At 47.3% G+C, this 21,070-nt stretch overlaps 1 protein-coding gene across 2 annotated transcripts in view; it reads left to right on the plus strand.

Moving 5' to 3' along the window:
- PRKCB (protein kinase C beta) overlaps positions 1–21,070 on the plus strand; it is a 184,681-nt gene that overhangs the window by 155,729 nt on the left and 7,882 nt on the right. Inside the window, exons 16-17 of one of the 2 annotated variants that reach the window (XR_014163016.1) lie at positions 4,948–5,088; positions 18,470–21,036. Coding sequence is in view for 1 of the 2 variants with exons in the window: in XM_081888979.1 (XP_081745105.1) it covers positions 4,948–5,088 (141 nt within the window). In the remaining variant the exon portion in view is untranslated. The remainder of the gene's footprint in view (positions 1–4,947; positions 5,089–18,469; positions 21,037–21,070) is intronic. The other variant, XM_081888979.1, reaches the window with a different exon arrangement.

Genomic DNA, 21,070 nt, shown 5'->3' on the forward strand with positions numbered 1-21,070 from the left:
TGGGCACCACCATTTGAGAAGGATGTTGACAAGTTGGGAGCTGTGCTGAGGAGGGACCAAGATTATCTGGAAACTAAGCCTTTTGAGGAACAGCTGAGGGAGCTGCGTATGTTTAGCCTGGAAAAGAGGAGACTGAGAGTTGATATGATAGCCATCTTCAAATATCTGAAAGGCTGTCACATAAAAAGTGATGGAAGCTCGTTTTCTGCTCCTCCAGAGGGGAGGACCAGTCCAGAAACAATGGATTCAAATGACAAGAAAGGAGATTTCGATTAAACATGTGAAGAAATTTCTGACAGTTAAGAGCTGCTCAACAGTGGAATGGGGACTCCCAGCAGGATCATCCATGTGAAGGAATGGGGGCTAGCACCTCAGGGAGAGAGGTTCCTGTACAGCTTCTCGTGGCTATGCTAGGTTTCTACTTGAAATTATATTTTTATAAAGTATAGGGGAGCATCAAAACAGTGATCCCACAATCTCTCCTCAGATACTCCAGTCCATTCTACTGTCTCAAGACTCTGCCAGTTTGCTTGAGGGCCTCTTCCCACCTGGTTGCCACTGTGAGAACAAAATGGCTGGCCTAAGATGGGGCCCCTTTGGCCTGATCCAGCAGGGGAAACCTTATATTCTTACTGCCTCATTCTGCGACAGGTGTCAAAATCAGCACAAGGCTGCACTCCTACGTTAGCCTAGGAATAACTGAATTAGCAGCAGATACTTCCAATAAACAGCTCCTGGGCCCGGCTGTGAATTGTGCAAGTTAATTTGGTTTGTATCTACTTGTCAGTTGTGTGCAATGTATCCTACTTCTCATAGACACAAATTCAGAGCTATACACAGTACAGAGTGGTGTGGTGCTGGCCTCATATTGCCACTACATTTTGCTGGCTGCTGTCTTAATGGAGGCTGATGCCATGCTTTTGTGCTTTGCCGTTTTGATCTGTAGCAGTGTTTTAATGTCACATGAAACGTCATAAGAAACTGACTTATGCTGCCTCAGTCCATTGGTCCACCCAACTCACGTTTGTCTACCCTGATGGGCAGTGTCTCTCCAGAGTTCAGGCAAGGAGTAAGGACATAAGAAGAGCCTGCTGGATCAGGCCAAGGGCCCATAAAGTGAGAAAGCCACAAGGACTGTTACCTTCAACTATGGAGGGAGATTGTAGCCATCATGGCTAGTAGCCATTGACAGCCCCCTCCTCAATGTATTTGCCTAATCCTCTTTTAAAGCCCTCCAAGTTGGTGTCTTTCACTGCCTCCTGTGGGAGAGAGTTCCGTAGGTTAACTGTGCACTGCATGAAGAGTCTCTCACATAACATCCTTGAGCTAAGGTTGAGAATGAGGAATGTCTTATGGGAGCATTTGCAGCCTATAAATAATTGCTTTTAAATAAAATAATGGAATACACACACACTGACCACTCTCGCTCGCTCTCTGCCCACATATTTGCAAGCTTTTTTTCCTGAGCCATAAGAGCTCTAACAAAAGACTCTAAGGATGCTGAATTCTGTGTCAAGCATCACTCAGTCAGGGATGCACTGGAGACTTGCAGCTCCAGCTGTCAGGTGAAGCAGGGCTGGTTTCCTGACACTGTGCAAAGTGGTGTAGAAGCATGGATGGGTTCTATCTTGCAGGGGGCAAATGATGCCTCCGAGCTAGAGTCTGAATTAAAGCACTGTGAATAAATTGTTAGCTGTAGGGGACAAAGCAGAGCAGCCTAGAGGCACTTTAGGGCATCCTCCTCAACCAAGAGGGAGCTGGCATCCAGAACCTTCAAAATGCAGTGTCTGTTCTATGCATTGCAAGCACACGGGCTCCAAATGCATCATCCTCCCTGGTTCTGCCCATTCCCTCTTGCTGCCCTGGGATCTGAAGCCCAAACACATGCAGGAGGCCACCTGACTCCAAACCCCTCCTCAGGTCCCCATGTTTGGCATGAGGCTGCCGGTTCATGCCCTCAGCCCTCATCTTCAGCTGAAGAATGGGCCACAGCAACAGTTTTGCATATGGAAGATCCCTGTTTCAATCCCTGGCATGCCCCCTGCCTGAAACCCTGGAGGGCTGCTGCCAGCCAGTGCTGGCAATACTGAGTTAGGTGTGCCAGTGCTACGAATCTATACACAATGAGGATATTTTATTCTACGAAGCAGCACAAACTCAAGACCCCAGTGCATATAAAATGGTGCTTTGCTGTCCTTGCAAACATACTTTAGTATATATATAATAGTAATGGTAAGGCAGCTAGAATTTGCCTGGAAAATATAATTTCTGTCCCTATTGCAACACAGCATAAAATAGTCCTGAGCAATTGAGTGCTGGTACTCAGCTGCTTCAATGCATCATCTGCCCTTGTTGAAATGTAGATTGCAGTTCAGCCTTCCAGGTGTTAAGACCATATGAGAAGAGACTGCTAGATCAGGCCAATGGCCCATTTGGTCCCACATCCTGTTCTCACAGTGGCCAACCAAATGCCCCAATTAGCAGAGACATCACCTTGCCAACAAAGGTCCGTATAGTTAAAGCTATGGTTTTCCCAGTAGTGATGTATGGAAGTGAGAGCTGGACCATAAAGAAGGCTGATCGCCAAAGAATTGATGCTTTTGAATTATGGTGCTGGAGGAGACTCTTGAGAGTCCCATGGACCGCAAGAAGATCAAACCTATCCATTCTTAAGAAAATCAGCCCTGAGTGCTCACTGGAAGGACAGATAGTGAAGCTGAGGCTCCAATACTTTGGCCACCTCATGAGAAGAGAAGACTCCCTGGAAAAGACCCTGATGTTGGGAAAGATGGAGGGCACAAGGAGAAGGGGATGACAGAGGACAAGATGGTTGGGCAGTGTTCTCGAAGCTACCAACATTAGTTTGACCAAACCGTGGGAGGCAGTGAAATACTGGAGTGCCTGGCGTGCTCTGGTCCATGGAGTCACGAAAAGTCAGACACAACTAAACGACTAAACAACAATAACAACAACAGAAAACCACAAGTGGGACCCAAGCAGAAGAGCACTTTCCCCTCCCTGCTATGGTTTCCAGCAACTGGTATTCAGAAGCATTGCTGCCTCCAATGATAGAGGCAGAAGCATAGCCATTGTAGCTAAAAGCCATTGATAGCCTAATCATCCATAAATTTGTCCAATCCTCTTTAAAAGCAATCCAAGTTAACAGCTGCCACTGCCTCCTGTGGAAGTGAGTCCCATAGTTTAACTACGTGCTGCATGAATAAGTACTTTTCTTTTCTCGGTCCTGAATCTTCCAGCATTCATCTTCATTGGACGTCCACCTGTTCTAGTGTCAGTGTTTTCAACTACAACTCCCATCAGGCCACACCAGCAATTTTGAAGCTGTTGGGCGCACAGCTGTGTTGGCTGAGGCTGATGGGAGTTGTAATCCAAAACATCTGGAGGGCAGCAGATTGGAAGCGCAAGGGAGGCAGCTGTAGTCTCTTGCCATAGAAAATTTCCAGTGTTACTTGTCAAGGGCTATGTATTACTGACAGCGCTTTGGGCAGAGGTGAGATTTGCACTGGAGACCTCCTCGCTTGCGTCTCTGTCGTTTTAGCCACTTCACTGCACTTAAGTTCCTATAAGTGTCACTGGACCCAGAAAGAGGCTTGCTTTACTCACTCCACCTTTAAACCAGAACTCCCTTTCATATCCCCTTGGTTTATCTAGCCTTTTGCATCCTTGCTATCTGTCTCTTATCTTGGGGCCAGAGCCGTGTACCACCATCACCAGGATATTAATGTTTCTTCCGAGTCTCTGGGTTCACTTTTTATTTTTCCTGCCCCGCTCGCTGGAGAGTTGGGGCCGGGGGGGAGAGATGTTGCTTGGCTGCTTGGAAGGCACATCCCAGCGATAAAGAGCAATAATTCATGCCTCGTCCCTTTCTCGCGGAACGTGCCGTTTCATTAACTGAAGCCTTCGGAGCCGGACGCTGCCAATTCCCTCCCTGTTCTTGGTGTTAATGAAAAAGAGATTCTGAATGGAGATGGCTCCGTGCTAAACCGGGTGGCCAGTCTTTGCACTTAATTGCTTTTACAGCGTCAGGTTTGCAGAGATTGCCCTCAAAGTACAAAGCTGCCTTTCTTACCTCTTCATGCTGCTGGGTAAAAGCACCCCACATCTTGCCTAACCTCTGATCCACTTTCAGCTGTAGAATGGGAGTCGTTTGCATCCATTTTTATCACTTGTGCCTTCTTTAAAAGCATTCATGAACCTGAAAAGGATTGTTGTTGTTTTGTTTACTTACTTAGTTACTTACACACACACACACACACACAAAACACAATGTATAATAGCAGATACCACAAAAAAATAAGAGTAGGAAAGGATGACTAGAATTCAACATAGAGGAACAAATTTCCATACTAAAATTGAACATAATAAATTAATATTACAAGGGTCCAAGTAACACAAATGGGTTTACATTATTCCAGTACATTGTGAAACTACTGTACTCCATTTCTTGATAAAAACATTCTGTTGTTGCCTGCCCTCTCTGTGTCTCACTTAACCATGCATCCTATGTCCCAAATTGTTGTTATCCATTCTCCCATTGTTTATGTTTTCATTTTTTCCCATTTCAGACAAATAATCATTCTGGCAGCAGCTAAGAGATGTTGCATTAATTTCCTGTCCTCTATTAATTCAGTTTCTTTAACATAGACAAATAGGAAAACTAGAAACTCTGTGGGCAAAGCATAGACAGTTGTTTCTTCCATTGCCATTGCTATATCTCCCCAGAATTTTCTGCTTTTGGGACATGCCCAGAATATTTGCCATATGCCAGCATTTGCAGCTTTGCAGGCATCCCTGACTGTTCTATATATCCAGTTAAGACATTGCAGTGTCAGGTGAAGCAGAATGAATGTTGCCCACCTAACTCAAATGGTTAGCTATTTAACAAATAAATGTGTCCCCCCCCCTCTGTCTCTCTCTCTCTCCAAGCTCATGACCAAGCATCCAGCAAAGCGTTTGGGGTGCGGCCCTGAAGGAGAGCGCGATATCAGGGAGCACGCCTTTTTCCGCTACATCGATTGGGACAAACTTGAACGGAAAGAGATCCAGCCTCCTTTCAAGCCCAAAGCTGTAAGTTCCTCCCCTCCCGTCTCACTGCCACAATTCTCTTCTTCCAGCAGAGACACTCGCTTCGCATCTGCAGCGAACATTTCAAGCACTCTTGTGCCACTTTCAAAGACACCTGGGAACTGCAGTTTGTCAATGGCGCTGGGAATAGCACCTCTGCAAAGGATTTTCCTAACAACCAGTGGCGTAGCGTGGGGGGTGCAGGGGGGGCCGGCCGCACCGGGCGCAACATCTGGGGGTTAGATTTAGGTTAGGGTTAGGGGGCAGAAATCCACGGGTTAGGGGGCGCAAATTACTTGCCTTGCCCCGGGTGCTGACAACCCACGCTACGCCACTGCTAACAACTCCTTGCACCCTTTAACAAGCTAGAGTTCTTGGGATTCTTTAGGGGAAGCCGTGGCTATTTAAAGGGGCATCAGGGTGCTTGGAATGCTGGGTGTGGATGAGGCCAGTTATCACAGCCCCTTCTTGACCCAGACAATAACATGTCCCCTTTCTTATAGCCGTGACTATGTCAGTGTCCTGCATTAAGGGCTGCTTTCTGTTGACTGATTCACACATGCAGGATGTGAGGTGGTCATCCTGTGGGTGCGCAGACTGCAGGATGGGGGCTCACATGATGGGAATATCCTCCAACAGGGGTGCGAACTTGAATAAAATATTGGAGGGGGGCAGGTAAGCCCAGCCCCACACAATCAATCACAAGACACTGCACATGCACACCATTTGAATGGCAATGCACATCAACGGGGGGGGGGGCTCAAATATTTTATTGGAGGGGCGAAGGGACCTCGTCGCCTAGGAGTTGGCTCCTATGTCCTCCATACAAATATAAAATAAAATAAATCCCCAGTACATATTGGGTAGAAAAGGTCTACCCTAGTTTTCTCCTTGACATCCTAATGAAGGAGTCTTTTTGAGGGAGGCATTCAGTCAGAGATGCTGGCAGCATCCTATGAGCTTTGATTCATTCACTTCTCACCTGCAGCTGAGATGCAGGTTGGTGGCCTCAGCTGTTTGCAAGAACTGGGCCTGGGTTGATTTATAGTTCTCTGCAACTCCACAAAACGGCTGTGATGTGGGGAGCAGAGCTCCCGGCTTTCTTTTCCAAGGCAAGGCATGGGATGTCCCTGTACCCGCTCTGAAAATCTTGCCTGATACGTGCCTGTTCTCTGAGAAAGATGCGCCTGTGATCACTTTCTTGCATTAGCTCTAAGTGCGTTCGGCTCGAGAAGGCCACGTGGTGATGCCAAGGTCTCCTGAAAGTTGCCCATGGGAGGCATAGACAACATAACCTTTAGCCAGTCTATGGAAAACACTCTGCTGGTTTCCGTCTGGCCAAAATGCCATTCTTAAATCACAAGCCTGCAGAGAGGCAGGAGCAGCCCCGGGACCAGAAGTGGGGTTTCATTAACTCAGGCTACATGGGAACCTTAATCCATGCTCTGCTCACTGGGGGGGGGGGAGAGAGAGAAAGGACAGGGACAAAAGGTCCTTCCTTTTCTTAAGAGTTTTGCAACTGGCAGCCAACTGAGACTGTTAGACTTCTGAATGTTCAAATCACCATTGGCTTTTCTCACTGGCTTGTCTGTGGGGGTCTCCTATTCTGGGCCCCATCTCTGCCACCAGTACCTGAGTTGGAGTCCGTCTGTCCCCCCAGCGCCTCTCTCTTTCTCTTGGAGAAGGGGCTGAGAAAAGGTCCTTTTTGCTCCCTCGGAATCTCTAGCTCAGCAACTGTACTGTACGCCTGAATCATTCATGACGTGGTAATTCACTCAGCAGGTAAAAGGCAGGCAGGCAGCAGCTTGAATAGTTTATGAGCAGGCGCCAAAAGCCGGGGAGAATTCTTATCCCAAAGAGGATCTGGTGTTCGGCCAGCATTTCTGCACCCAATCCCTGGATAATGGCACTTTCTGCAAACTCCTAAAAGGAAAGGGAGTGCGCTCCCCAACTTCATACAACCACACTTGGAATCCTAGTGTACGGTACTGGTTGCCTCACCCTAAAACGGGTACTGAAGAGTTGGGAAAGGTTCAGAAAGGGACAATAGAAATGATGAAGAGGATGGAGCCTCTCCCTGAGGAAGAAAGATTGCAGCCGATGGGACTTTTTAGTTTAGAGAGAAGGGAAGTAAGAGGAGACTTGATGGAAGTTTGTAGAATTATGCATGGTTTGGAGATAGAAAGAAGTTTTTCTCCCTCTCTCCTAATACTAGATCTTACTGAAGCTGAATGTTGGGAGATTCGGGACACATAAAACATAATTCTTAATGCAGCGCATAGTTGAACTATGGAACTCCCTGCCACATGAGGCAGTGATGGCCACCAAACTAGATGGCTTTAAATGAAGACTAGACAAACTCTTGGACAAAAAAGCTGTTGATGGCTAAAAGCCAGGATGGCTATGCTCTGCCTCTCAGAGAATGCTTCTGTATGCCAGTTGCTGACAACCACAGCAGGGGCGAATGTTGCTCTTGTGCTTCAGTCCTGCTAGTGGGTTTCCCGCAGGCATCTGCCTGGCCGTGGCAGGAGAAAAAGATGCTAGACTTGATGGGCCATTGGCCTGATCCAACAGCTTCTTCTAATGTCCTTATTGTCAACTTCCAGTCATCTAGCTGCAGCTCAGTGGCAAAGTACTTGCTGTGCATTCAGAAGGTCCCAAGTTAATTCTCCAGGTCGGGCTTTAAGTGACTCACAACTGAAAATCACTGCCAACCACTAAGTTAGATGTAGAAGAAGAGTTTGGATTTGATATCCCGCCTTTCACTCCCCTTAAGGAGTCTCAAAGTGGCTAACAATCTCCTTTCCCTTCCTCCCCCACAACAAACACTCTGTGAGGTGAGTGGGGCTGAGAGACTTCAAAGAAGTGTGACTAGCCCAAAGTCACCCAGCAGCTGCATGTGGAGGAGCGGAGACACGAACCCAGTTCACCAGATTACGAGTCTACTGCTCTTAACTACTACACCACACTGGCTCTCCTCTGTATGAGACAGCTTCCTGTGTTCGTACATAGAAAAGCCATGTCTCAGAGGTGGAGGACATCTGCATTATATGCAGGAGGTCCTAGGTTCACAACCCTGATATTTCCAGTTAGGGCTGGGAAGGTCCTCTGGGGATCTGCTGCCAGTCAGTGTGGACAGTATTGAGCTGGCTGGATCAGCGACTCGGTATAAGGCAACTTCTTACATTTCTCTCTTTTTTTCATGAGCTGGTTTCATTATTGCTGGACTCTTCCTTTCCTCTTTCTGACTTTTCCGTTTCCTGTTCCCAAGTCGAGCACTCCCTGCATCTCTCGCTCCTGCAGTCTTTTTACTCTGAGTGCCTGGTTCCTTGTGCTGCACCTGAGAGCGGCCAGCGCTGTTCCTTGAAGCACCCCCAACCCCTCCTCTCCCCAATAATCTGACAGATTGGTTGTGTTTGTGTAGAAGTGGCTGTTCTGACAGGGTCGTGCATGGCTGATCTTTCGCGGCCATCCCTGCATACCAAGTGGCTTGGAGCAAACCTGACGCCAGCTCTCCTTGAGATAATTATGGGCTGCTGGTGGTGGTTGGTTTTTTAAAAAAATCAAATTACTTCTTTACATAGAAGCCAGGGCTTGGAGAGCCTGTGTGATCTGAAGGCAAAGCTCAGGCAAGGGGGATGCAGCACATTCTTACAAATAATTGCAAAATATATAGTGCAATCCTAGAGGTGTCTACACAGAAGTAAGTGCCTTTGCGTTCTGTGGGGCTTACTCCCCAGTAAGTAAGCATAGGATTGCAGTCTTCATGACAGAGCGATGGCCTCTTTGGATGTAGGGCTTAGATGTTTCAAAGGGTGGGATGTTAAATTGCTCCCACTGAAAATGGCAGGCCTGTGTTTTTATTGATTTATTAAATTTCTATCCCCCCAGCCTTCCTCCCTAAAGGTGTACAGGGTACAGTACAACAGAAACAAAATAAAACATACTTTATAACAATTTAAAACCATCTCAAAATGTTTAGAGCATCTGTAGGGAAAATTAAAAGCAATCGCATCCCCTCAGTTCTTTTTATTTAATTTCACGGCTGCCGTGCCCATGGAAGCAGGAATGCTTTTCCACTACTCCTCAAAGCCAGTAGTGAGGGAGACAGACGAGCCTTTCAAGAGGATGTCCTGCAAATGGGAAGCACCACTGAGAAGACCCTACCATACTGAACACCAACCAGGCAGCAGCCAGAGGCAGCCCCCAGCCAAGGGGGCCTCCCCTGTGTTGACTCTGCCCCATAACATTTGGGGCCACTGATCATGTGCTCTGACATCCCATTCTCCATTTCTTTGTGCCCTTCCCTTGTCTGCTACATCCTTGGCAGCAGCTGGTGAGGAAAGGGAGGATTTGGTCATGTCAGGGTGCAAGGTGAGTAACCCTAGGTGTTATGGGGGAAAGAGACTCAGCCCAGGGATGCTAACTTTTGGCACCATTCCTTGATGTCACAAGATTTAAATGCCTCTTAATCAACAAAAACCCCTAGGTGCCAGCCAACCTGGTGCACTCCTTATTTTTTTTATACTTTTACACTATAACCTCCACCCACCCACATAAGGCAGAAGTCATGGAGACCCGTCTAAGAGCTTTGGACTACAGATCCCTTCTGCCTGTGCTGGCAGGGGCTGATGGGAGTTGTAGTCCAAAGCATCAGGAGGGCACCAGGTTGGGGAATCCTCTTGTAGGGAGTTTCATGTAGTTGCATCCCAAGAAGTATCTTTGACCTCATCTAAAGTTGCAAACACGAAAATGCTTCCCCCACCCCCATTTCCACAACAAATGCTGGTCAAACGCCTGAAGGTTAGAGGTGGATCTTGAAGGCAGAAGTTTCTGAAGCCCTCTCATTAATTTCAGTGGGTTTACTCTGAGTAGAGCTTAGTTGGAGATATCCCTAGATTTTCTTCTGTCTTTGCAAGGGGCTGGTGTTTTTTTAATTGCTCAGCTATATAATTAGTGGGGCTGCAAGCTGTAATCAGTTTAATGGGCAGATTAATCAACTCATGTGTTAGTTGTTTAATCAGAAGGGGCCAATTTTAATGGGCAAGGGCAAACTCTTATTAGTGGGGGCTGAATGTCAAAGGCACACTTCTAATTACAAAGCCACCAGAAAGAAAGAAAAAGCCCAACAGTCCTGACCTGATAGTACTGAGTGATGGCTTTTTATTAATTTGTAAATTATCTCCCCAAAGGCAGCGATATGCAGACTTATTGATTTATATGAAGTGGCCTAGATCCCTCTTTCCTTTATGAAACGATTCCAAAGTGGCTCCCGTGATAAAATGAAATGCAATGCATTCAAAAGAAATCCAATATAACATGACTAAAGAAACCAAATTCCGACAAGAAAGCATCAATCACGGAGGCAACAGTGCTAAAATAATGAAATCTGGGAGGGAAATCCATCAACTAAAGACAGCCACATCTTGGCCAAAATTCCAGAAGGAATGTGGGGGGGGGCCTTTGAAATCATACTCAGAGTAAACCTATTAAAGCCCATGGGATTAAGCTTGCTATAATCACCAAATACCATGCCTCTTCTGGTTCTGGGAGACAAGCGGGATGGGGAGCTTGTCGCAGCAGGAGGGAGAGCCATGCATCCCTCTTCACAATGCACGGCCCATCTCTGCCTCTTGGACTTCCTCCCCTTCTGCTTCTGCTTCTATCTCTGGACTGCCCTCTGCCACAGACTCTCCCCACTCACTACTGTTGCCTCTTCAGCTTCCAACACCTTCTTCTCCCAGTCTGCCCTCTCTTCTCCCTCTGACCACTCATAGTTGTCCCACCACTGCTCCCCAGGCTCTCAGCCTTCTTCCCTCGGGGCTTCCGCAGCTGGTTCCTCCTAACCAACCAGTCCATGACAGGCTTTCTGCTTGCTGGATCAATCAATACAATTAAGAGTTTGCAGCTTGCGTGGAGTGCAGCTGGCGAGTGAAAGTGTTTATTTCTGGATGGAGCTGCATAACGCTTTGAGGAACAAGGGTCAGTGGTCACATCTCATCCGTACAAAGGGCAAAAGCTGAATTACATTCTGTGGGAAAGCAGAAACATGCTCGCGCACACCCCAGGGGTCCGGTTCTTTTAAATATGCACTGCAGCACCCCATCAAGGTCATTTCAGGCAATGGCGCTGGAGCTGCAGCTGTCATTGTGAGCTTGCAGCCCTCACATTCTGCATCTCAGATGGTCCTCGAAATCTCAGCAGTTTCCAGGAGTTTGGTTAAGGATCAACAGCTGAAGCCCTGGTAGCTAAATGCTTCACTTCATCTCTGAATACCAGGTGCTGTTGGGGGGGTGTATCACAGTGTTCCCAAACTCTTTCAGGGAGCCCCCTTGGTTCCATAAACTCACCCCCAACATTATTCAGAACAGTGGTTTGCATGGCCCACTAAAGAAGATAATAACCCAATAAAATTCAAAAGTGACAATTAATTGTAAGGTAAAGGTAAAGGGACCCCTGACCATTAGGTCCAGTCATGACCGACTCTGGGGTTGTGGTGCTCATCTCACTTTATTGGCCAAGGCCACCCGCTTCCCTGACAATTAATTGTACACTTATTCAAAATACCGCTAAAACCATTTCGTTTAACTAATTCAACAAGACTGATGTACTTGATCCAGTGATGCCAACTTTTCAAAGTTTGATAGTCATTTACAGTGCCCCAGGCCACCCCCTTGCCTCTTAGCTGCCCCCTAAGTAATCCTGCCTCCCACTTTGAGAACCACTGATGGTGGATCTTGTTGGAATACCTAACCATCATGCCAGCCTCCCCCAGCCTCATGCTGTTGAGATGTCTTGAACGACAACTCCCATCAGCCCCAGTCAGGATGACGGCACCGTAGTAATCCAAAACACCTGGGAGCTGTACTTCCCAGAACATCTGGGCAACACCAGGTTGGTGAAGGCTATGTTGCAAGTGCGGAAAGCCTTTCCTAGTACAGTCACCATTCTGAAACAGGGAGGAGGAGGAGGAGAGACACAGCCCTCATCCTTTACCGCCAGTGTTGTCAGGCGCCCTGCCTGATGTCTCTGCTGCACCAGGTGCTTCTGAAGCTAATAGGCAGTGACAAGTGTATTTTCAAAGGTTTAGCTGCACGTCCAGGAGCAGGCTGAGCTGGCAGGCGTGTGAGGCTTACAGAAGCAGGTAGAGCTTCCTGCCACACTGCTGCCTGGCCTAGGCTTGCCTTTTTCCTCTTCTGTTTTGGATGCAAAAGCCAGTTTCAAGACATGACTGAGGATGACTCCGTTTTTGGAACATAGGACCCTAGGAAGCTGCCTTATACGGAATCAGACCATTGGTCCATCCAGTGGTGCTGCGTCCTTTGCCCGCACACTGGGTGAGAGCGGGGACGAGGCATGAAGGGTTCACGAGACTGCACTGCACTGCACTGTCTGCCCATGCAGCAAGGAGCCCGGCTGGCTGATTCTTAAATTTTATACGTCACTAGAATGTAGAAAAACCTCAAGATAGTTTACAAAACAATAAGAAGAATTAACAATAAGGTAAAACTTGCAGGAAGGCAAAATAACAACAGACTGAGAACAGATTAAAAATCACATCAACTTTTGAAACATCTGGGTGTTGTTTGTTGTTGTTGTTTAGTCGTTTAGTCGTGTCCGACTCTTCGTGACCCCATGGACCAGAGAACGCCAGGCACCTCTGTCCTCCACTGCCTCCCGCAGTTTGGTCAAAAAAAATCTGGGTAGGCTTGTCTAAACAAGATTGTTTGTAGCAGGCACCAGAACGAGCACAGCGAAAGTGCTTGCCTGGTGTCAATAGGCAGGGAGTTCCAAAGTGTAGATGCTGTCCTATTAAAAAAACAATATGGACAATAGGTTGGAGGGGATTGGCCTAAAGAATCTTATAGGATGATCATTTATTATGGCCAGTAAACAACCATTCTGCATTTCATTTCCCACTCTCCAAGCCCGACCTACAAATACTTGTCCACAGAAACACTTGCCCATTTTGCTGCTAGGTAAACCTTTTTCAGGTCAGCTAGTTTTAGTGAACCTCCAAGGCAGTAAGCAAACATAAAGAGCCACCATGAATACCTCTTGGAAGTGATTCCCCATGTTCAGATTTGATCCATGGATGGTGCTGCTAAGTAGGTGCTTTCCGTCTGTCTTAAGGGGGTTGATTCCTACAATGCAGGCAATTGAGCTAGATGACCCTTGGGGTCCCTTCCAACTCTACAGGTCCGTGATTCTATGATTATGATGAGTATCACACACACACACACACACATGCCTGCATGGAAGCAAGGGCTCCTGGGAACAGCGCGGGGGCACATGAGCTGTTCAATCATTTTGATTTCCGAATGTCATTCTCCGTGAGACTTGCTGCTGTCAGGTCGGGTTAGAGGAGACGAATGTCTTTGAAGCTGTCTTCTGGGACGTGAATCATGTGGAAAAGAAGTTCTCCGCAGTTGCAGACTTGTGGCTTGTGGAGAAGGCGCTTGAAGCAGCTTTCAAAAATGTCCAAGGCTTAATAACCACCCCCCAAAAAATAGCTGCTTAAAGAAAAACACAGCCATCCAGGCAGGCAGCTAGCTACCTTTTACAGCCGTTCTGCACATCCAGCTCTTAGAGACCCTGTGCATGTTTCTTGGGAAGATAAGCTTCAGTGCACGTGCTGATAAAACTCCTCCTCTTGCAGCTGTGAGCTGCAGACTCCACTATCCAAAATGAAAATGGCAAGAGCAACCTTGCACCTTCGTTACAGGATTGCTGTTTGGCTCCTGCACTCAAAGAGGGGGGGGGATAAAGAGGGGCTCTTGCTCCTTCCCCAAACATGCTTTGCTTTCCCACTGGCCCCTGAGTAAGAGTGACACTTGTCACACTATAGAACACTGCAGAATCTCCAAAGCGTTTCCCTGACATGGTTTTAGAGATTTTCCCAATAACACTCTTTGGTAGATCATTATTGAAGAGGGAAGAAGTGCAGGCTGAGAGCTTGCCCAGCTTGGGGAAGGGCCATTGGCAGAGCACCTGTGTTGTAAACCCAAACCACAGTTGCAGAGCTGGAGGAAAGCTTGTGGGAGTTTGTGAGACGCGGGAGGATCTAAAAGACACCAGAATGGCCAGTTCTGATGCTTTTATTGAAGAAAGGCATTGGCTTACAGCACAGCAGCCTGTCAGTTCCCCTTGGCCCAGCTCAAAGCCTTCCATGGGACGGGCTCCACAGCAAGGAGATGGCCAGGCTGTAGGTGGCCGGTACCCAAAACATTACAGATAGTTCCTCTTCTGGGCTCGGAGCCCAACATCCCAGTTCCCATGGATAAGGGTACCATCAAAGCAAGCCAATTAGTATATCAAAGCAGGCATATCTGAAGATGTATGAGCCCAGAACCACAGCAGCTTTTGATTAATGAAAGGGTTATCTTGAGTGCCAACATGGCATAAGCACAGCTTCTGGAGCAGTTCACCTTTGATACAGCACAACCTGCTTTGTGTGCAGAAAGTCCCAGGTTCAACCCCCAATGGCATCTACAGGAAGGGCTTAGGAAGAGTCCCTGCCTTAAACCCTGAAAACCCACTGCCAGCCAGTGTAGACAACACTGGGCTAGATGGACCATTGGTTTGACTTTGTATATGGTATCTTCCTGTGTTCCTAGTTGGGGTATGATTGAGATTTGAACCAGGGCTTGCCTAGGAGCCCATCTAAGGAGAGACCACCCCTGAAAAGGCCCCTCTCCTTTTATTTATTTATTTATTTCAGCAGGACCAGATGTCTAGAAGTTAGCAGCCCCCACTGGCCTTAGGAAATTAGGTTCTCCTTGTGACAGGGGGCATATCCAGGTCTCAGGCTATCTGTGCTTCCAGAAACCACAAGCCAAAACACAGCATATCTGCTCTTCTCATATTTTCGATAGGCCACTTTGGGGATGCGAATTAGCTTTTGGGTTTTCCAGGCATAGGTCTCTATCCAACACTCTCTGTCCTCTAGTGCAAAGTGAGTTTTAATGTTGCTCAACAGATGAATCCGACGCCATACCTGCGCTAACAGAAACTGATTGCACCATGGATTTCGCAATCCGTTGTGCCACAAAGTTGCCAGCAACCTGCTTATGCGTTATCTCATGCAACAACATTTCACTGGTGCAAAACCAGTGGAACAAGTATATTGCTAAGTGACTTTAACCTAGCACTAGATTGGATACAGCTGCAGGTTCTAAAAGAATCCAACCTTTCCTAAGATTCCAAAAGAATCTAAGGGACTTCCTTGGAAGGTGTTGGACTCTCCTTCATTGGAGGTTTTTAAGCAGAAGTTGGGTGGTCATCTGTCAGGAATTATTTAGCTGCAATTCCTGCATGGCAGGGGATTGGATTAGATGACCCTTGGGTACCTTCCAGCTGTAGCCCATGGTAAATGTCTCTGCTGAAATCAGACCTCAGTCAACACTACCTCCAATGGTTATGGGGAGGGACTGTATTTCACTGGTGGACAAAATGATTATGCTTTTCATGGGAAAGGGTTGTGAGTTCAATCTCTGGTTATGGCCAGAGAGAGAGAGAGAGAGAGAGAGAGAGAGAAGACCTTTTTTGCCCATGACACTGGAGGGCCAATACCCCTCAGAGATGGCATTAATCTGTTTGATGGGCAAATATTGGAACCTGGTATGAGGCCACTTTCTGGGTTCCAGTGGACTCAGCATGATGGGAACAGCTTTCTGCTTGGATCTCTGGAAAGGAAGGTTGGTGGTGGGGCACCTTTTGCTGAAAGATCATGCGGTGGTCGTGGGATTTGGGGAAGGAATACGTGGACCCCAGAGTAGCCTCCTTTCCCTGCTACAAGCTCCCAGTTGTGAGAAGCTGAAGAGGCTTGACAGTTTGCAAGTGTTTGCCTTGAATAATTAATTTTTTTTAAGAGCCTGCTGTTACGTTTATTAAAAATGCAAATTGTTTTCCTTAGCAAATGAAAGTTAAATACCATGCAGGGGGTAAAAACACAGCGGTGAAAAAAACTACTGCCTGGGATGAGTGGCTACTTTTTAAAAACTGTGTGTGTGTGCGTGAAGGAGGGATTTACGGTACTTCTAAGCGCCTCCATTTCCTCTGAGGGCATCACGCCAAGAGAGCAAGGCTTAGATGGTCCGTTTGATATGAACAACAGTTCAGTCACCATTAAAGGGAAGCCATTAATGCTGACGCTGACAGGCCCTTTGATTGGCAGAGTCGAATCCCATAGAAGATGTTCTTGTGTTCCCTTAAAAGCATCCTCTCTGAGCTTGCAATGTATGAGCTAGACACTTAAAGGTCCTCTTTTCAGAGCTGATAGATCGCAACCCAAACAGCCCAGTAGGCACAGGCAAAGGCTTGGATTATAGGGATTTGGGTGGGGGGCAGGGAGATAATGTTTTCCTGTTCTCTTCTTACTTTGGATGTACTCAATTTGCAATTGCCGGCCAGTGAACAAACTGAAGCACATGGCTATCCTTGGAACTCCACACTGCTCTGAATTTTATGGTGCAGTTCTCTAAAAATGCATATCCTGGTGACAATAATGTTCAAAACTACCTTGTGTTGGGAAAATTGGTTGCAAAAAAATAAATATAAATGCTTGCATTGGTTGCAAAAAAATAAAAATAAATGCTTGCATTAGACAGAATCACGTGCAAAAATGAGCACTCTCAGGGAAATGCAAACAAATTTTCATGCAGACTTCTTTTGGGGGGACGGAGGAAATCACAAATTAATGGGAAAAACTTGGGAAACAGAGGGAAACTGAAACTATGCTGGAATTCTTCTTTAATCATTGGTTCTTACAAACAATGGCCCTCAGCCGCTGAAACTTCATTTGTCTCAAAATGGGTGTGCCGTAAGTGTTTCCATGAAATGAAATCTTGAGAACTTGCATAAGTGGTGCTGCTCAACGAAATGACTCAGCAGATGCACCAAGCTATCACTGTAATGACTGGTTGATCAAACTCTTCCTCCGAGGAACCCAGCCTCAAAGTAGACATTATAGTGTCTGCACATGCGATCTGCTGTGGGGGCGAGGGGATCGCACAACTGCAGTCACACCTGGCTTGCTATCTCGACCAGTTTGGTCCTCCCTGCCATGTGTGATATCGTCCTTTCCTCAGTTTCCTTACCTTCCAGAAGCAGCCATTCATATGAGGTGGGGAGGGGAAGGGCCTGGAAAATATGCAAAATGAGGGCTTATGACTCAATGTTACAGTTGGAAGAGAAGAAGGGTAAACAGACAGGTGTGTCACAGTGCCTAGTTTGGACTCCTTGGTAATTGAAATACTGTTGTTCTCACAGCAGATTTCCTGGCCTTGCTGAGGGGAGATTGGGGTGAACCTATGTGCCCGGAAGTGGGCAGTGGTTCTCAGTAGTGGTATCCCCTTGGTGCCTTGTCAGATTGAGCAGCCGGTTTTTAAAAAGGTAAAGGTAAAGGAACCCCTGACCATTAGGTCCAGTTGTGGCTGACTCTGGGGTTGCGGCGCTCATCTCGCTTTATTGGCCGAGGGAGCCAGCATACAGCTTCCGGGTCATGTGGCCAGCATGACTAAGCTGCTGCTGGCAAACCAGAGCAGTGCACGGAAACGCCGTTTACCTTCCCGCTGGAGTGGTACTTATTTATCTACTTGCACTTCGTGCTTTCGAACTGCTAGGTTGGCAGGAGCAGGGACCGAACAACGGGAGCTCACCCTGTCGCGGGGATTCAAACCGCCGACCTTCTGATTAGGCTTAAAATGGAGCAGGGGCACAGGTCCCCGGAAGCATGTTGCTGAAATTCCAGTCTCTCTTTTTTTTGCAAGAGGGTGCGGTCTGGGGACACCTGAGGCTGCAGCCTGGCTGAAGCTAAGCGGGTGTGAACCTGATCTGTCCCTTGGATGGGAGACGATGGAGAACTCTGTGCAGGAGCAGGATATACAAGTATAATGTGTTTGTTTTTCCAAAAGAGAGATGCCACCCCGCACACACACACCTTCCCATGCATGTGGCACATTCTGGGACAGGTACGGTATTGCATGCGGCTGGTGGAGTTCTGCAAGTAATTGCCCTGTCATCTCATCCTTCTCCTACAATTACTTGCCGGGTGGCTGGCTGACAGCTTATCAGTTCCCCAGCACCTCCATGACAAAATACTCCGCGGTTGCAATCAGATCCACCCTCCTGCCAAAGGAGTCATAAGTATTTTGCATTGTTTCTTTTTTCGTTCACCTCGTTTTGCTCATTTGGAGATACTTTGCCTGACCCCCAGGGCTGGGGGTGGGGGGCTGGAGCCTGGGACGGGGTGGGGTGGGGATGTGGCAAAAACCACCTCCGATTTTTGCATTTGGGTTGGTTTTGTGTTTTTTTCCCTCCTCCTTCCGCTTTTCTTTCCCCCTTTTCGCCACCTACCATGAGTTCTTTTTTTCCCCTTTCATAGTGCGGACGAAACGCCGAAAACTTCGACCGGTTTTTCACTCGCCACCCACCTGTCTTAACACCACCCGACCAGGAAGTCATCAGGAACATTGACCAATCAGAATTCGAAGGATTTTCCTTTTGTAACTCTGAGTTTTTTAAAGCTGAAGTCAAGAGCTAAGTAGCCATTGTAGACCATAAGCATCACCCTCCCGCATCCATTACCATCTACTCCCGGCAGCTGTTGTGGTGACATCCTCTGTTGCAAACCATTAGCCGTCATGATCTGAATTTATTTTGTGGTGATACTAGAATGACCATGTTTCAAAGACTGTGGGGAAAAGAAAAATCCTCATTTCTATAGGCTTAATAACACTTGGGATGGGACACAAGGCTTGGGAAGAAAGCCAATTTGCTTCAAAATCAGCCTGACAAAACCCACCTAGTCCTTTGTTTAGAGCAGGGGGGCTGTGGCCCTCCATATGTGGCTGGACTCCACATCCCATCATCTCTGACCTTAGCCCTTGCCGGGTGGGACTGCTGGGAATTGCAGTCCAACAACATCTGGAGAGTCACGGTTCCCCACCCTTAGGTTAGGATACAAGCAGTGGATTAATTTAATAACTTGTAAAAATCCTGCAGATGCTGCCATCCTTCTCTGCCTCTATTATGTACTTTGCAAAAGGACCGGCTGTTACTGCCTTTTCACTTTAGCAGGCTGGGCTATTTTGCTTGCTTTTACAAAATTCATTGCGGAATCCCTCCCACATTTTTTCAAAGGGTGCTATCTCCAGAAGAAGTTGGGGGACCTTTGGGAGGAGGGATCATTCAGCACACGTGAACCAGTTTCCTTTCGAGTCCTTGCAACCCGACCGAATCCAGCCTGAATGCAGATGCAGCCCACAGCCATTTTTTTTACTGCAGCTGCATAGGAACGGCTGCAGATTGCCTTTGCATTGCAAATTGACGTTGCTGAGTTTTCTCCCTTTGGTCTTGAATGTGGGGGTGCAGGAAGCACAGCCAGGATGTAGGACCCCATAAATCTCCATGAAGTGAAGGAGACTTGGGGGCGGGGCATGGCTGGATCTACACATACACAAATTGAATAGCAGTTTCTGGAGGCCACAGGAGGGGAGAGGGGTCTTGTGCTCGAATCCTGCTTGCTGGATTCCCACAGGCATCTGGTTGGCCTATGGGAAATCAACTAGATGAGCCACTAGGATGTTGGACTAGATGAGCCACTGGCCTGATCCAGCAGCATTTTCTTATGTTCTTATGAGCATTATCCCTGAGGACCCTTGTGAATTGTTGGGGAGGAGATGATCTCTTACAGAGCATTTTCAGCCTCCTCATCAAACTACAGTTCCCAGGATGCTTTGGGGGAAGGGAAAGCAAGCTAAAGGCAACATTAAGTACTTATTTACACAGCACATAGGCAAACTCTGCTTTTACAGGAGACAGTGATTGGATGGTTTTAAAAGGGGATTGGACAAATACATGCAGGAGAGGGCTATTGATGGCTACTAGCCAGGATGGCTATGCTCTGCCTTCATGATCAGAGACAGCAATGCTTCTGGAAACCACAGGATGGGAGAGCCACTCTTGCGCTTGGGTCCTGCTTCTGGGTTTCCCATAGGGGCATCCGGCTGTGAGAACAGGATGCTGGACTAGAAGGGCCATTGGCCTGATCCAGGAGGCTGTTCTTGGGTTCAACCTCCCTGCTTCCACTCCATGCTTCACTTTAAATTGTGCACATGCACAGAGATAACTTGACAGGAATCTGGCAGGGCCTGTATTTTAACACATGGCTTGAGATGCTGTGTTGTTTATTTTGCCCCTAAGAAACTAAAGAGTGCCCTGAAACTGGATCAGACCAGGGGTCCCTCAAGTTCAACGTCCTGTTTCCCACACTGTGGGAAAATTGCATACAAAAAATGTGCATATTAGGAGATACTTGCACTCAAGGCATATCCACACTCACCTTTCTTTCCTCCGTGCTTTCCAGACACGGTCCGTATTTTAAAGCTACATGTCTGAGCAGCCTTTTGTCTCCTCCAGAGCTTTCCTCATGAAAACCCACAATCCATGGAAAACCCTAATTGCCATTTGTTGCACTTCAGCTTTAAAGAGCAGGGGGGTTTTGTAGGGAAGTCTTCATGGCCAAAAAAGGATGCTCGGACATGTAACTTAAAAGTGCAGAGCTGTGCCTGGAAAGAGCAGGGTAAAAACTATGTGAGGATGAGCCTTTAAATGGTGACAAATTTTCTTGAGGGCTTTTAAAAATAAAAATAAAAATTGCAAACAGATTTGGAAATGTGGAGAAGTCGTCTTAAGATTGGATAAATGAGAACTTGAGGCGAAACTGGCAGATTTGCCATGCTGTAGCTTAGTGGTAGAGCATCTGCTTGGCATACAGAAGGTCAGTTGCCAATGGCATCTGCAGCAAGGGCTGGAAACATTCCCTTGTCTGAAACCCCAGAGAGCCACTGCTGCTGATCAGTGTAGATAATTCTGAGCTAGCTGGTCCCGGTGGGTCTGACTCTTTGCCAGGCAGCCCCATATGCTCTTCCTTAAGTTGCAAAGCTCTGGGTTGCATGAGAGAGAGAGAGAGAGAGAGAGAGAG

Source organism: Podarcis melisellensis (assembly GCF_964234715.1).
Source record: "Podarcis melisellensis genome assembly, chromosome: 14".
Classification (NCBI taxonomy): Eukaryota; Metazoa; Chordata; class Lepidosauria; order Squamata; family Lacertidae; genus Podarcis; species Podarcis melisellensis.